This window comes from Notothenia rossii (genome assembly GCF_949606895.1).
Source record: "Notothenia rossii genome assembly, chromosome: 10".
Taxonomy (NCBI): Eukaryota; Metazoa; Chordata; class Actinopteri; order Perciformes; family Nototheniidae; genus Notothenia; species Notothenia rossii.
In genome coordinates this window covers 34,749,021-34,767,445 of record NC_136908.1, presented here as the reverse complement: position 1 = coordinate 34,767,445, position 18,425 = coordinate 34,749,021, and the positions used below count along the sequence as shown (strand labels likewise).

The following is an 18,425-nucleotide window of genomic DNA, read 5'->3' as shown; positions in this document are numbered from 1 at the left end:
ATAGAAATATAGAATATAAAAAATCAAGAAGATACTGTAAGTGATCTCTACAATAAAACAGTTTAGTGCTGGATGTACAAAGATATTAATAGGAGGATTTGCAAAACAGACAAACTAATTAACCTTTATTAACACATTAAAGAATACTTTAGGTTAAGGTCTTCTTTCAAATAACAAAAAAGCTTTGGGGGTATCTATCTACAGATAAATATTAAGCCTGACAAAATACATAATGTCTAATATATTGCTTTCCTGCAATGTTAACTGTGTGAAGCACTTATTTTAACAGATATTATACACATTAATGATACTTTTATGTATGTAGATAGTATAAGAAATGTGCAGAATTTGACAGTTTGACGGTGGAGGTACACACATATTGATAGATGTCTTGTAATGCACTGTTGAGGAACCTGTGTCCCAAGTTTTTCATTCATTGCATAACTACACCGTAGTTGTGTATATTATACTGTATGTCAATAAACCTTTGAAAATCTTGAAATCTTGAAAGGGATGTGCAAAATAGCAATTATATACAGTTTTTAATTAACTATTAGTAGAGAATAGCGAGTAGTGAATATACTTTATAAAGGTCTGCAGATAAATGTTTAGTCTTCTCAAGCACCAACTATCAAATATCTCTCCTGATTGTTGGCACTTGACAATCACCTTTCCCTGAATTTTACTCAGGTGTAACTAAAGTCTGCTTTAAGGGTTGTTTATATTTCACATCATTAATCAAAATCTGCAAAGTAACTAAAATAAATGTAGTGGAGTAAAAATACCAGGTAAACCTCTGAATTATAGTGGAGTAGAATGACAAAGTAACAATGAGCTGTCGTGTGGGTATATATTAATGCTGCCCATTATGGATACAAGCGATTTTCACCCATTTAGTAATTACATGTTTTAAATTTGTACACACCAATTTGTTTCCTATCGCCTAAACCTCCAGGGCTGTAGGCCTACACAGAGTTTAATACTGTCAACTTCTAATTTCGGGAAAAACAAAAACGTCTTTTAAAACTACAATTCCCAGAAGAGACGTGCCATAGAGAACATGTTGCGAAACACAATATCCAGCATGTGTAGTTCTCGAGGGGCGTTCGAGTCCAGTTTTGAATAGTCTGCCGTGGTTTCGCTCCAACATCCAATCCCAGAGCTTGAAGATTAATCACGGGGTTTGTCAACGGGACTGTAGTCCCAAAGATAGCTGGGGATTATGGGTAGTGTAGTGTCTTCGGCCATCCTAAACTGAATTTTTTTCCGGATATCATATTGCATTAACAACACCACATCTGGCGTCACAAAGATTTTCTGTTACTGTCCTTTCTTCTTAGAGGAAGTACAGAAACACGTAACTCTGGATTTGTTTTAATATTTGAGGTGCAACAAACGACACAGCAGCTTTTTGGCATGTTAAAACTATTATTTTCTGTCGCGCTCATGAGAGTAACAGCTGGCGAAATTACAGCCTCACCTGATTTCAAATGTGTGCTCTAAAATGATATTTATAAATGACTATTATCATTATTACATTACATTACATTACATTACATTACATTACATTGCATTTAGCTGACGCTTTTATCCAAAGCGACTTACAATAAGTGCATTCGACCAGGAAGATACAACCTTTAAGAAAACAGAATCATATAAGTATATCAGGTTTCATAGAGCCAAACATTTCAAGTGCTACTCAACTGGCATTTAGAAAGCCAGCCCTTTATTAGTATATAAGTGCTTTGTTAGTAATTCTATCGCTCGAAGTGGAGTCTAAAGAGATGAGTTTTCAGTTTGCGTCGGAAGATGTGTAAGCTATCTGCTGTCCTGATTTCAATGGGGAGCTCATTCCACCATTTTGGAGCCAGGATAGCAAACCCACGTGTTTTTGCTGACGGGAACTTGGGTCCCCCTCGCAGTGCGGGTGCAGCGAGCTGTTTGGCTGATGCAGAGCGGAGTGCACGTGCTGGGGTGTACGGTTTAACCATGTCCTGGATGTAGGAAGGGCCAGATCCATTCACAGCATGGTACGCAAGTACCAGTGTCTTGAAGTGGATTCTAGCAGTTACTGGAAGCCAGTGAAGGGAGCGGAGGAGCGGTGTGGTGTGGGAGAATTTGGGAAGGTTGAAGACCAGACGAGCCGCTGCATTCTGGATGAGCTGCAGAGGTCGGATGGCACATGCAGGTAGACCAGCCAGGAGGGAGTTGCAGTAGTCTAGGCGTGAGATGACGAGAGCCTGGACCAGAATCTGCGCTGATGTCTGGGTCAGCTGGGGACGTATCCTCCTGATGTTGTAAAGCGTGTATCTGCAGCAGCGGGTTGTAGCAGCGATGTTTGCAGTGAAGGACAATTTGTTATCTAGGACCACACCCAGATTCCTTGCAGTCTGAGTCGGGGAAACAACAGAGGTGCCGATGTTGATTGTTAGGTCAAGAGTGGGACAATCTTTTCCCGGAAGGAAGAGCAGTTCAGTCTTGTCAAGGTTGAGCTTGAGGTGATGAGCAGACATCCACCGAGAGATGTCTGCTAGGCAAGCAGAGATGCGTGCGACGACCTGGGTCTCTGAGCGGGGAAAGGACAGAATTAGTTGGGTGTCGTCAGCGTAGCAGTGGTATGAAAAACCATGCGGGCTAATGACAGACCCGAGCGAGTTTGTGTACAGGGAGAAGAGGAGGGGACCAAGAACCGAGCCCTGAGGGACCCCTGTAGTTAATTGACAAGGGTCGGACTCGGACCCTCTCCAAGTAACCCTGTAGGTGCGGTCGTTGAGGTATGAGGTGAGGAGGGAAAGTGCAGTGCCTGAAACTCCAAGTTCTTGGAGAGTGCGAAGGAGGATCCGATGGTTCACTGTGTCGAATGCAGCAGACAGGTCCAGAAGGATGATGACAGAGGAGAGGGAGGCTGCGTTAGCAGTGTGCAGTTCCTCAGTGACAGCAAGGAGGGCAGTTTCTGTTGAGTGACCTGCCTTGAAACCAGACTGGTGCAGATACAGCAGGTTGTTCTGATGGAGATAACAGGAGAGTTGTTTAAAGACAGCGCGTTCAAGTGTTTTAGACAGGAACGGGAGGCGAGAGACAGGCCTGTAGTTTATAACATCAGACGGGTTGAGAGTGGGTTTCTTTAGGAGAGGGTTTACTTTTGCCTCCTTGAGACTGTTTGGAAAGTGACCAGAAGTTAGAGAAGTGTTGATGAAATGGGTGAGAAACGGTAGAATATCAGGAGCGATAGTCTGAAGGAGGTTTGAGGGGATAGGGTCCAGAGGACAGCTGGTAGGACGGGCAGAGGGAATGAGGGTAAGAACCTCACTTGGAGAGAGAGGGGAGAAGGAGGTCAGTGTGTGGGTGAAGGGAGGGTCTGGTGACCCAGCGGTGAGTAAAGGTGAGTCAGAAAAAGAAGAGCGAATATCATCAACCTTTTTTTCAAAGTGTTCAAAGTGTTCAAAGTCGCTTGACAGAAGGGAGGAGGGGGAAGGGGCTTTAGGGGGGTCCAAGAGGGTGGAGAAGATGGAAAATAGTTTTTTGGGGTTGGAATAGGAAGATTGGATCTTATCTTGAAAGAAAGTGCTTTTTGCCTGAGAGATTGAAGCAGAGAAAGGGGAGAGGAGAGCCTGATAGGTTAGGAGGTCGTCAAGGTGTTTGGATTTCCACCATTTCCGCTCTGCTGCCCGAAGGATGGTTCTTTTAGCACGCAGTGTGTCATTTAGCTAGGGAGCAGGAGGGGACTGACGAGCCTGACGAGATGTGAGAGGACAGAGAGAGTCCAGAGAGAGTAGAGAGGAGAGTTTCTGCTGCAGAGTTTGGAGGCAGGAGTTGGAAACGATTCAGAGGAAGGGAGGGCTGAGAGCACTGATGAGGCAAGGGTAGAGGGGGAGAGGGAACGAAGGTTGCGGCGGACAGGTGCAGAATTAGAAGAGATTAGTTTGTTATGTTTGGAAAGGGGTAGAGAGAATGAAATGAAGAAGTGATCGGATATGTGGAGCGGGTTTACAGAGAGGTTAGAAGTAGTGCAGTTCCTTGAGAATATGAGATCAAGGACATTGCCAGCTTTATGACTTGGTGGGGATGGAGACAGTGAGAAGGCAAAGGTGGTTAAAAGAGATGTTAGTTCAGATATCTTCCCTGTCTGGAGGTTGAAGTCTCCGAGAAGTACAGCGGGAGGGCCAGTTTCAGGGATGTGTGAGAGGAGATTATCTAACTCCTCCAAGAAGTCTCCCAAGGCGCCTGGTGGACGGTAGAGAACAACAATGGTTAATTGTATAGGATGGGTTACTGTGACGGAATGGAATTCAAAGGTGGAAGGAGCGAAGTTAGGTAGCTTGAAGAGGGAAAAGCTCCAGTTGGGCTCAATAATAGTGAAACTACTTCCACAAGTACTTTGAAGTACTTTTACTGTGTACTTTTTGAGTAATCCTCTGTCAATGTCCCCTCCTGAGTACAATAATGCATGTTTCTCTGCTATTTTGAATAAACGTTAAAAAGCCTATCTTCCTGAGACTGATATTGTTGGACAGAGTACTTTTAGAGGATGGTAGACATGATATGTATATATATATTTTTTTAATTTACTTTTCCCTGTTGTACATATACTTACTTGTATTACAGTACATGTTGAACCACATGCTGGATATCTTCCCCAGCCTCAAGGAAATAAAATAAAATAAATGGATTCATAATTAAAACAAATTATAAATTAATAATGTTGTGTGCATTTCAAATTTAAATATAAAATGAAAATAAAGTTTACTTTTAAAATGATTTCTCACAAAAACCTTTCTAAATTATAGTAAATTATTAAAAAAGGTTTCGTCAATATACATGTTTCTGCCTAAAATAGTTAAAATTGAACGTAAACTATATCAAGCACCACATCCATGGCAATTAACCAATTTTTGCCCGCTATTTAAATTGACTGGTTGAAGTTAATAACAATATTTATATTATATATATATATATATATATATATATATATATATATAGCATATAATTGATGCAGTCTTTCTGAACACTTTTAAAATACTGCAAAGGAAGAATATTTGTAATGTTTTGCAAAGATAGTGCCTTAACTTGAATTTGAAAACACGTGGCAACTTTATTAATACAGCAGTTGAAAAGATTTGTGGAAAGAAAAATTCTTCATGGGCTTCAATGGCTCTCTAGATAAAGGGCGTTTTATGGTTGCTTGTATTATCTTCAGATAGTGGTTTGTTTAAATAACTAGTGACATTTTAATACATATTGCAAAAAAGGCCTCCAAAAAAGGCATATATAACCTGGCCGGCTTAACCAGTGTGTATTTCTTCAAGCACCACAAGATTCATAGTTTATAAAGTACAATTCTGGGCAATTGATTCTGTTATTTCTCCAAACAAATACAGTATAAATGCCTGTTTTTGAAGCCTTAAAATGGTGCAGGAAAAGGACTTTACATTGTATAATACTTAAAGACAGGAATATTCAGTTAAGAGAAGAGAAAAAAGGAAAGAAAACTGTTATAATGGGTGATGTAACATTAATGAAAGACATACTATGAGGTCCTTGGCACTCAGACTCCAGAGGGGTCATTTTGTGACCATGGGGCATCACCCTTACAGCATCAGGACAATATCATATGGAGTCAGACACTGGAAGTGTGCTGGAGGCGTTGACTGGGACTGATGGAAGGTTGAGGCTGATGAGACTGAAGAATCTGCGAGGAACGAATTAGCGGCAGAGGAATAATTATATATTAAAAGACAGCAGCATCATAAGAGGCCAACCATGTATACTTGTGTGTCAGTGTGCTGAAGGATATTGTGACCAGCTATCCAGGCCAGACTCTAAACAAGACTTTCCAGGGTTTAAAAATGCTGCTGCCGGAGTACTGACTGGAAGTATTGCTGATGTCTACCATCCTCTTAAAATACTCTGTCCAACAATATCAGTCTCAGGAAGAAATGTTTTTTAACGCTTATTAAAAGAAAAAGATGCATTCTTGTACTCAGGAGGGGACATTGACAGACGATTACTGGAAAAGTACACCATAAGTACTTCATAGTAGCCTACTTGTGGAGGTAGTTTCAGTACTGAGTCCAACAGGATCAATCTCACGAAGAACTAATGGCAACAAAAAAGAATTCCCTCATCAAACTTAGCAGAATTGGCTTGATTTTGTTCTCAGCAGGGGACTTTACAGAGGATTCCTCAAAAAGTACACAGTAAAATTACTTCAATGTATTGTTAGTAGGAGGCTAACTAATACAAAGTCAAACAGTATCAATTTCATTAAGAACTAATGGTAACATTTTATTTGTATCATTCATCAAAGATAGCAGAAAAACATGCATTATGTACTATGAGGGGACTCTGATAGAGGATTACTCACAAAGTAGGCCTACACAATAAAAGTACTTCCTTTTATTTCTGGTAGCAGTCAACTAGTACTGAGTCCAACAGTACGCATATCAGTTGTATTAAGAACTTGTGGTAAAACATATTTGTATCACTCATTGAACATAGCAGGAAAGAAAATGAAGAGCAGCTGATTTGAAAAGAGAAAGTCGGGAGACGGCTGAGTGACCGTAGTGCAGAATCGCTGTATATTTTAAATCTCCTTAGTTACAATGTTGTCCATTTTACTAGTGATGTTATGTATTGCGCCGAGGCTTCGTAGCGTGTGTCGAGTAATCCCCGAAGCTTTTTGTGAAGTTTGTATCGAGGCTTGTATCGTTTTGGGCCAGTGACGTCATCGATGACAAACGAAGCCTCGCTGCCCCTCAATGCCACGTGACTGCTTCAGGAAGCGATTCAGATCGGTTGAACCCATGGTTGAACCACAACGCTCATATGGATGTATGATAAGAACCATATTACTCCTCCTGTACCCGGGCCCGGTGACACGATGGAATTAAGAGAGCTCAGACCCTCACTTAAGTATAAATAAATAAAAGCATAAATAAATGTAGGAATAAAAACATGAATAAATAAATGAATAAATACAGGAATAAATATGATATAGTGTTTTCAGGAAGATTCAGTGTGTGGGCTGTGGCTCAGCTGGAAAGCAGTTGACTTTCGATCCTGTTTGAATTGTGCCACGAATTACACATATGATGTTTGTCAATTTAAAAGATAATTTTGCAAGTCAAAAAAAAAAAAATGTGTCGTAAAACTGTGAAGTAACACATTTTTGGTGCGAAACCGCTCAATGAACTACATCTCCCGTCTCGCACCACACACCAAGACGGCCGTCACGTTGGCAAATTTCACTTCTTTCTTTCAGAATGAGGGGAAAAGTATTTAAAGAGGTGAACATCACTACAAGTCTGGGCATGTTGAGAGCTGTACATACACGCAAGGGGAGTTAGTCGGTTCCGTAAGAGCCAGCATGCGGGACCGGGATTCTGGGATTTGTAGTCTTTAGTTGCGTATTTTTCATAGTCTTATATTTCAACAGTTTTACGACAAACTATGACTTTTTTGACATGGAAATGATTTTTTAAGATTGACAAACATCATATGTGTAATTCGTGGCATAATTCAAACGGGATCGAAAGATAATCTTTCTCTCTCCATTGACTTCAATACATAATTTTTCTGAAATAAGGTCCCATGGGTCGGAAGTAGATGGGCGGGACTTTGCCTCTCTATATTAGAGAAGCCCCTCACTGCAGTGCGCAATGCCTCAATGAGCTCAATGTGGGCGGGAGCTCAACGTGGGCGGAGCTTCACAGATGACACGTTGCAACCTGTGTCCCGGGCAAGCGGCAAACTCTGTGGAAGAGCCGGGACGCCAATACGGAAGTGGCACACACTGCAGTTCATATATTGGCCGATAGGGACTGACTGCAGAAAGGAGCAATTTCCATAGACCCCCATGTTAAAATGCCCAACTTTACAGCATAAAAAAACATGTTTCTACCCATGGATGCAATAAATATTATTATGAATATATTTAGATTCCACCTTCATGATTATGGATTTGTGAGTGAATTGTTTTCTAACACCATCCCATCCATCTTCTCCCGCTTATCCGTGGTCGGGTCGCGGAGGTAGCAGTTCCAGCAGAGAGCCCCAAACTTTCTTTTCCCTGGCCACATCAACCAGCTCTGACTGGGGGATCCCAAGGCGCTCCCAGGCCAGAGAAGAGATATAATCCCTCCATCTGGTTCTAGGTCTACCCCTTGGTCTCTTCCCAGCTGGACGTGCCTGGAACACCTCCCTAGGGAGGCGCCCAGGTGGCATCCTAACTAGGTGCCCGAACCACCTCAACTGGCTCCTTTCGACGCAAAGGAGGAGCGGTTCAACTCCGAGTCCCTCCCGGATGACCGAACTTCTCACCTTATCCCTAAGGGAGACACCAGCCACCCTGCGGAGAAAACCCATCTCGGCCGCTTGTACCCGCGATCTCGTTCTTTCGGTCATGACCCATCCTTCATGACCATAGGTGAGGGTAGGAACGAAAATGGCCCGGTAGACAGAGAGCTTTGCCTTCCGGCTCAGCTCCCTTTTCGTCACAACAGTGCGGTAAAGAGACTGCAGTACCGCTCCCGCTGCTCCGATTCTCCGACCCATCTCACGCTCCACTGTTCCCTCACTCGAGAACAAGACCCCGAGATACTTGAACTCCTTCACTTGGGGTAAGGACTCATTCCCTACTTGGAGTGGACAGTCCATCGGTTTCCTGCTGAGAACCATGGCTTCAGATTTGGAGGTGCTGATCCTCATCCCAGCCGCTTCACACTCGGTTGCGAACCGATCCAGTGAGTGCTGAAGGTCGCAGACCGATGAAGCCATCAGAACCACATCATCTGCAAAAAGCAGTGGTGCAATCCTTAGTCCACCGAACTGCAGACCCCTCCCCCACGACTACGCCTCGAAATCCGATCCATGTATATTACAAACAGGATTGGTGACAAAGCGCAGCCCTGGCGGAGGCCAACCCTCACCTGAAATGGGTCCGACTTACTGCCGAGGACCCGGACACAGCTCTCGCTTTTGGGAGTACAGAGTTTTCTAACACGACCCTTTTATTTATATTAGGTCTTAAAGTTTTTGCATAAATGAGGGCGTGGTCACATTGAGTGACGGCTCTGTGAAGTGACTGCTGCTGTTAGCTTCTTGTCTCTCTGCTAGCTGCTCCGTGAAGCTACAGGCACTCTGCCTGTTCAGCTCATCCAGGGAACACAACTTGACCCCGGCCGTGTTTGTTTGTTCTTCATGCTTATATATCGGACTATTGTGACTCGCTCTGCGGTTGAAACAGACGGTGCATGAATGCGGTTTTGCGGTAAGTGAAATTCGAGTACTTATTTATGTGTTAATGATTTTAATCAACTACGTAATTCATGTTACGGCTTGGGTTAGCGTGTAAGCCAGTGGTAGCTACGTCGGTGCTAACGATGCTAATAGTAGCCTCCAAGTTAAAATCATAGACTATATTTATAAAGGTTAAAATGAAATAGACAAGTGTTAAGTGGGATAATACTGTACAACAAACGGCTTCGGTTTGAGGTTGATAAAATAAGGTCATCCTTGTAACTTAGAGAGGTGATGATTATTATGTAGGTAGGAACTGTATGCATGCTAAGGTTAAAATCAGTCAAGTCGCTTCAGCTGATTCAAAATGCTGCAGCTCGTGTACTAACCAGAGTTAGGAAAAGGGACCACATTACTCCTGTTCTGGCTGCCTTACACTGGCTCCCTATAGAACACAGGATAGAATTTAAAATTCTTCTTCTCGCCTACAAAGCCCTTAATGGGCAGGCGCCATCTTACCTTAAAGAACTCATTATACCCTATTGTCCTACTAGGGCATTGCGTTCCAAGAATGCAGGGTTGTTGGTTGTTCCTAGAGTCTCTAAAAGTACAGTGGGAGCCAGAGCCTTTTCTTATCAAGCTCCACTTTTGTGGAATCAGCTTCCAGTTTGTGTTCGGACGGCAGACACCCTATCCGTTTTTAAGAGTGCGCTTAAGACCTTCCTTTTTGATAAAGCTTATAGTTAGGGCTGATTAGATTCAGCCCCTAGTTTTGCTGATATAGGCTTAGTTTGTCGGGGGACATCTTACTTCTTCCTTCTCTCTGTCTATACCTGTGTACTCTCATGTTCCGATTAACCCAGCTTCCCCAAATTTCTTTCTTTTTGGTGTCTATATACGCCGGGATCCGGAGTCATGGATGATCCTGCGGTCCTGTGTCATGGATTGCGAGTCCTGGATCTTGAGTCGTGGCTGCGGTCCTGGATCATAAGTCCTGGATGGATATCCTCGTGGATTCATCTTCTTATTATACACACATGCATTTCAAAACATTTGGACTACCTATGTTGCAAATGTATTATCTTTTCAATTTACACACGACATCTATTGCACGTCTGTCCGTCCTGGGAGAGGGATCCCTCCTCTGTTGCTCTCCCTGAGGTTTCTCCCATTTTTCCCTTTAAACTGTGGGTTTTCTCTGGAAGTTTTTCCTTGTACGATGTGAGGGTCTAAGGACAGAGGGTGTCGTATTGTCATACTGATATTCTGTACAAACTGTGAAGTCCACTGAGACAAATGTAACATTTGTGATATTGGGCTATATAAATAAACATTGATTGATTGATTGATTGATGATTGAATTTAAATTGGCTATGCTCAAGTATGTAGACAAGCTAATGTCGAAGTAGTGTATGTGAAATCAAACTCACAACAAGATGTGTGTATATTACAATTATTAATGTCATATTTCAAGATGATTACTTAGATATTACAATATGGTTGGTTGAGCTGGAGTTCATTATTGAGCTTACACGTTAACATCACAGTCATCTGAAGAACAAACCCAAACCTTGTTGTTTTGATGAATTGCATTACCAAATGGGTATCAAATAAACATTAAGCATTGGTAACACAACTTCCAAAGTTACAGTAAAAGAAAAAAAAGGACCCTGACTCGGACAATACACAATCCAGCATGTTCAACAGAAGAGAATCAGTTATATTGTTTGTACACATGATATTTTACATATATATCTGTTTGTTTAAGGTGTCCAGGTGATGCAGACAGGCTGGACCAGAGAGTGAGAGACAGAACTGGACTCCTCAAAGCAGTGAACTTCAGCACAGGTACAAATATTATTTTTTTCATACTGTACAAAAAATCAAGAAAGTATTGACTTTAATACACTGATATACATTCCATTAAACAATACTAGATCACCTACACACCATTGAAGTTGAGGGTTTTTTCTGTGCAAAAAGTTACATTTAGATGTTAACTAGCAATATGATTTTGTCAGCTTTCTAATTTAATGTATTAAAGGCAAAGATATTTAACACATAGTGAGAACTGCTACTATTTATCTCTCAATATTGTCTGTAAAAAACGTGGTAAAAGTTATTCTTTCAGTGAGCAAACAGAGCTAGCTTCTACAGTTGCACTACGTTTTGATAACAGTTAAATATTATTTTGATAATAACATATATTTCAATGTTGATGAACTTCATACTTTTCATTCATAATCTGATTGTTTTTGTAGCTCACTGTTGAAAAAAAAAAAAAACGTTACAAGTACAAAATAATTATATCTACAGCCCCTAAACACACAAACACACCGCTTTCATAAATAACACACTTGTTCTGCAATAATATGTTTTATGCTTCCTGTCATTTTTGTGAGGAAAGGACATGCCTGAAAGACACAACATGTTCTCCTTCTCTGAGGGTCAAGAAGAACATCCAAGAGGAAAATTAAAAGCTGATGCTATTAGATTTTAAGACCAGTACACTACTTTTATTGTAAAAACTGTCAGCTGATCGAATGCACCTATTTCCACATCTACACTCCATCAGCTGATTATTTCTATTTGCCTCGCTTTATGAGCTTCACATCACTTGTGCCTTGTACCGCAGAGTTTGCAACGTCACAAATAAATGGGGCCAATCTTCAGTCGGATGTGAATGTGTAATCTAACATTTTCAGTAAGAATAAGGGACAAAAGGAGTGCAAATACAAATACAATTTATTGAAATGTGAACCAAAACTTAATCAAACATGTTTCAAATAAAAAGCACATATGGACAGAAGGTGTAAAACTATTAAAGTAAACACATTGAGTCAAATAAAGTGACAGACTAGGTCTGTGCAGTTGGTATCAGCTTTGCCCAGCATGGGCTCCTCCATCAGTCCCTCCCCCCAGTCCCACACGGATGTTTCTCCCTGAAGTCTCTGCAGCTTTCTGGACACCACTCTGTCTCAATCCGTCCACACTGAATATGAGAAGGGGAAAATGAATATAACAAATGCTTTAGACAATAAGAAACATAAAGTTGACTGTTGAGTTGCTCCATTTTTTTTAGATTGTCAATACTATTACTGTAAAACTAATATATCAGGTTAAGAGGCACATTCAAATAAAGATTGGTCTTTAAATACATGTTGTCTTTTGAATTGTCTGTCTAAAGTCAAGGATCTAGAACTGGTACTTAGTTTTAATGATACAGTCTGGTTATTATGCTGTTTGGAGGAGGCCTCACAGGTAAGAGCACTAACTAGCTACCATCACATGTACCTTAGCTTGACTTAAATGTATTAAACGTATAATTAAGTGATATCAAAATATAAATAACTAATGTCATGCAAACATATTAATATTTGCTTGATTCCAGTGTTGGATTTAGCACAATTGCATACAAACGTTAAGGAATTTTAAGATTCTGAAGTATTATGCTAAAAACTCAATAACTTTATAGTTATATTTATAGTTTTGCTGAATAGTTTCATGTCCGCTTACCTTAGAAACGTAAAATGCCACGGCAGTGTGCAGATGGGGAGCATGTTAGCTTAGCTTGGTAGCTTCAGCTAGCTCTGGAACTTTCAGCTCGGTGGCAGCCATGGCAGCAGGTTCCGCCTCGGCTCCGCCTCTTTGCCCTTATTTGGAGCAGGCTGGAGAAGGCGGGAGTTGAACTCTGACGTCACTGTCGAGCCGTTAGTGGCTGACTCCGCCTACTAAAGGCCCAGATACACCGGCCCGAAATCGGCAGTAAATGGGAATCGGGCCGAACATGAGCGTGGGCACGCCCTATTCGGAGTGGTGTGCGCCGCACCGTCGGGTCTTTTCTGCCGACCTGACGCCTTTTCTTGCCGATTCAACATGTTGAATCGGCGTCGGGAACACCACCGGAAGTCGGACAAAGGGATAACACTGATTGGCTGTTCAGCTAGTGAATCAGTGCATGAGAAGCGTTAACGGAAGTGAGGGAGGTAAACAAATGATTTAAAATGGAAGATGGAACACACACGGACGGCTATTTCACCTCATCGGTTTATAGAGCTCCTGCTCCTCATTCATGTTATCAATGGGCGAGACTGAAAATTGAAAGAAAATGCAATTTGTTGTTTGTTTATATCACGGAGTCTGTTCTTCTTCTCTGTCTTCCGGTTGTTCCAGTTGTTGCCTCTTTTGAATGATGAATACACACTACCGCCGCCTGCTAGTAAGGAGAGTTATTGCCACTCACGCATACGCAGTTCATACGTGCTCGGCTCGGATTTGCGGTGTGTTCCAGTGCGCGAAGTCGGCAAATACGCAGGAGAGTCCGGCGACGCAACAGTCGGTGTCGGTGTCGGCGACTTCTCAGGTGACTGGCCGGTGTATCTGGGCCTTTAGGGCTTCTCGGCAACTCTGCAGAATCCTATGGGTGACGTCACGGACCCTACGTCCATTTATATATACAGTCTATGGTCCCGGGTAGTAGTTCTCTTCCCTACCTTCAATGTAACCCTTCCCTTCCCCCCATCCTAACCCTAACCACTCCCTACCTTTTTACCTAATCCTAATCTTCCTTCCTCCCTCCCTCCCACCCTCCCAAACCCCAAAACCTCTCCTACTGTAAGAAATTAAAATCAATGTTGATATGACGTAATTTAGATTAAATACAGAGTTTTAATTTAAAGCAGTTTTATTCTGAAAAAAACGGAAGTTCATACTAACTATTAATTTAACACTTTTATTCTGAAAATTCTTCATTTCCGGTTAGCATTGGCATGTGTTTAACGTTTTGAAAACCGTGAATTGAAGGTGAAATGACATGTGATGTTGCACACTAAACACACTGGGATTAACACTCATTTATTAACGCTGAAATAACGTTTATCAGGGAATGTTTAAATAACCATAGACATCAGAATTATATATATATTAATAATATAAGATATAATATGTTAGTTTTGTGACAGGGTAAGTACACAACACGGGAGTCGGGACATTTCGTGCCTCAAAGATTGAGCTCCCGCCCACGTCGAGATGTTGAGGCATTGCGCACTGCATTGAGGGGTACTACGAGAATTACTGCCAAAAGTCACGTGAGTGAGTCACGTGGCTTTTGGAAGTAATATTCCGCCGTGAGAAGAAAAAGTTTTGTACTTGTAAAAAAAGGGTTGTAGTTGTAAAAAAAAAAAGTTGTGCACTTGTAAAACCTATGCTTAATTTGTCTCTGAAACATGATTTATTAGAAAAATGTTGTGTTTGTTTGATAGATACGTTTTTTCTTTGCAAAACTAAATGCGTTAGTTTGTAGATGGTGTTTTGTATTTGCAAATCATGAGGCATTTGTAAAACCTGTTTAGTTTGTTTGTGGATTTATGGCAGGAAAGTAGCTCCATACCCTACACCCTCCAACTCCTGGACAGAGTGAAGTCCATCCGTAGTCACTCTTGTGGGGGGTGTCAAATTCAGCAGCAAGCTTTGAGAAGAACTTCCCCCCCTCCGGCAGAAACATCAACAATCATATGTTATTATGGAATCAGCATCTCTTGAATAATAACTGATCAATACCTCTTTAATGCCATGGGCAGCTCTCAGGAACATTGTTCCATTGGATTTGCTTTCAGAACATCCCTGTTGTCCAACATCCTAACAGTTTATCGATAGTGCAAACTACTCAGACTTGAAGTTGGACTTGACAGAGGCTTTCCAGAAAAATAACAAGGAAGGCCAACCTGTCTATTTGCATGGTAAATAATAAAGTTTACTTTTAAAATGATTTCTCACAAAAACCTTTCTAAATTATAGTAAATTATTAAAAAAGGTTTCGTCAATATACGTTTTTCTCCTTTCCAAACAGAACGCACCTGAGCGGGTTCTCCTGAGTAAAGAAACTGTCACTGTGCTGCCCTCTATCCATTATAACAAACTAGTTGTTCGCTATGAATTGATCATTTAATAGCTTAATATTGAATACATTTAAAAAGGCTTATATGGAATGTGAGACAACTCTAAACTTTATTCTAAGCCCATTTAATATGCAAGTCCTTTTCACAGTAAGGGGACCCTGCCACATCTCTCCTCAGCTAAGGGATCTTTGGCCTTAAAAACATTGAAGACCTGCAGCATTTAGCTCAAGAAGTATGAACATAATATCTCCCCTTTAACCAACATTATTGAAATGAATAAAGTCTGTGATGTGTATTAAGAGATAATGCTGTTTCTTAATGAAGTCAATGAACACATCTTTGGCATTTTTCATTAATCTTCTTCCACTTGTCTACAACTGGGAAATATGTTTTCAACACAACATTTTTTGATAAGACAACTTTTTTATTTTTCATATAGTTATACAATTCACATGAATGACAGACAGGAGTGCAAAAGTAAAGACAGCATTTTTATAATGTGAGGCCTTACACTTTTTTACTGACGAGTAAGCTTCTGCTTAATATACAGTATAATACTATTAATAGGTTGGTTTTTAACAATATTTGCTATCAGAAAATCAACTCTGTCCCTTTAGGCTGAGAGATGTCACTGAGATTCAGCAGAACGTAGACGTACAGCATTGTAATATGATAATACGTATTCAAAGTTCAGAATCATTTTGCAGCCAAAAAACAGTAGCAAAATCAAGCTCTATTTACATTTAAGAACAATACAAAGCAATATCCTGAATACACCATAACATTCATCAGCCAGACAAGTGTCAATCGTTCTTGGTCAAACCAAAACATCAGCCAGACATATCGAAATGTTGAAGGATGCAAACAGCATGAAGCTCACAGCTTGTTTCTATTGCAGTTGTTATAAAAGAGAGATTTTAGCTTAAAACATTAAGAACTATAACTCCAAACTGAAACTGATGAGTCTGTTGCTTCAGAGAACCCTCCGTTCCTCCAGAGGCCTTGTGATGTGTTTCTGCTACTGGAACGCCCTAGTAGTCTTCTTTATAACACATTATATAAACATAATATACTTGTGTTGCTGAATGTTTACTGGACCTAAATCAACAGAGGAGAGTTTCTTGTGAGGACACACTCTTTCAGTCCGGGGCACTGCTGGCTGCTGGGTGGAAGTCGGGTGAGCTGATGGCACCGAAAAAAGTGGGACTTTCACATGAGATGCCGCTGTGTCTGGTTTCAGGGAATGATGTCTTCTTATATACTGTACCTCAACTATAAAAAGACCTACGAATCTTTACTGATTTATAACTTGAGTTCAAATCAGGAATTACATTTTGTAACTTAGCCTGCCAGTGTCCTTTACAGTCAGTAACTTGAAACACTTCAAAGCAATCCCTGTGTGCTTATATTTTAGTGTGAATTTGGGGGCTGTACACATTGTGAATTTTTGGCGCCCTAAATAAATGTTGTCAGTGTAGCAAGAATATGTGAAAACGATGTGAGGTCCAACTATTGTAACACAGCAGCGTACCGCATGTCTACAACGGCTCAAAACACTTCCCTAGGCTTCAGAAATCATGCAAAAACACAAATGTGCCAACACACATGCAGAGGAAGAAACATCTTCACCAACTCTAAAACACATGCAGCATTTAGAAAAGATTTAGATATTATTGCTGATCTGCTATAAGCTAGCTAACCTAGTGAACCTAGCCATATTAAATATACTAAAGATACAGTTATGAAGCAGCTGTTTCTTCATGTGTTTTGGCACATTTGTGTATTTATATCTGTATCATTTCTAAAAGTTCAGCACGCGTTGTATTGTGTCTGCACCTGTGGGCCACCGTGAGTGTGATGTGATAAGGACAAACCAATCACAGCTGGAAGTATCAGTCTTTGGTAAATATTCATTTGTGCACACAGAGTCTTTTGAAAGTATCGGTTCATTTGATTTGATAAATGTATCAAACCTTTCGCGTTTTAAAATGTTTAGCTAAATGTGCTGCCAGTTTCTCTGTGACACAGTTATAGTAGATAGAAGTAGGCTGCGCCGTAAAACTTGTCTTCAGTGCATTACCAGTCATCATGGATACTTCTACATCAATACAAAATGCACCAATAGGAAGGCTAAGCTCCATGTTAGAGAGATGTCCCTGAACAATGATCTATGGGAGCTTTTTGCTCTTTGGTGTCACGCAAACATTGGAAACAATATTCAAATTCTATTCTAACACATCTTCTACAGCACATCCATGTTGTTCCACATTATAGCTCATGAACCCTTCCCAGAGAAACACTACTCATCATTTGAAGGGGTGTCTGTCTCCACCTGAGAAGGGGTGTCTGTCTCCACCTGATGCCCAAATACAATATTCTCTTTTCTGCTCAACATAACAATATTTGCAGATTCAATGCTTAAAGGAGTAAAAATAATGGAAACCCTGACCATCGGTACTAATAGATTTTGTTGAATCGTAAGATTTTGTGAATCTTCATGTTCAAAACTCCCCCCTCCTTTGTTCAAGTGAGGAACTTAAATCACCAACAGTCCAAATCATACTGAAACAAACAGCTCAATGTCACAAGCCATCTACTTAAAGCAAAGCAGCTAAATAAACAGTGCAGAAAATGTAGACATGCACATTGTTGGAATCAGTTAATATCATAATGAAATATAGCTATAAAGGCTCATTAGCTCTCTGGAGGACCAGATCTCCTCTGGAGGATCAGATCTCCTCTGGAATGTCCTGAAGATCTGAAGACGACAGAACACACCACATTCAGCCCGAGGTTTCCCACCACTCTTAACTAACAAAGTATTTATTCAGCATAAACAAAGTGTAACACATATCTGCTCCCTCCAGCCATGAGATGCTTAGACATGTTTAACAAAGTATTTCTTAAAGGCAAAATCATTTGTCATGGAGCGCTTGAATCTATACTATATTGAAAAAGGAAACAAACACACTAACTGTCCCAGCCAACAGCTGTTGTGTGTAACTGTGCAGTCTCTTGTTTTAATATAGTATGGTTTGGGCTTATTATCTTTCAATATTTTCTGTTGGCTACCTTGAGATTTGTATTATGTTGGTAAAATGACAGATTAGTAAATAAATGTAGTCTAACAATGCACCTGCTGGGGTGTCAAAAGCTATTTGATTTTAGTTTAATTGTGTGAGTGTGGCCTTTTTTCTGGTAATTATTTTAAGGCTAAACAGAAGAAGGCGTTTTCTTTTAACTCATTTATTGAAGTATTGAAGTTATTGAACAAGCTGCACATTTCCATCC

The 18,425-nt window shown here is 40.7% G+C and overlaps 1 protein-coding gene across 2 annotated transcripts in view; it reads right to left on the bottom strand.

The window, feature by feature from the left end:
* Window positions 1–15,543: 15,543 nt before the first annotated feature.
* arhgef2a (Rho guanine nucleotide exchange factor (GEF) 2a) overlaps window positions 15,544–18,425 on the bottom strand; it is a 113,902-nt gene continuing 111,020 nt past the window's right edge. For both annotated transcript variants that reach the window (XM_079653318.1, XM_079653319.1), the window contains one exon: window positions 15,544–17,892. In XM_079653318.1, coding sequence (XP_079509444.1) covers window positions 17,864–17,892 — 29 coding nt within the window. In that variant the 3' untranslated portion in view covers window positions 15,544–17,863. The remainder of the gene's footprint in view (window positions 17,893–18,425) is intronic.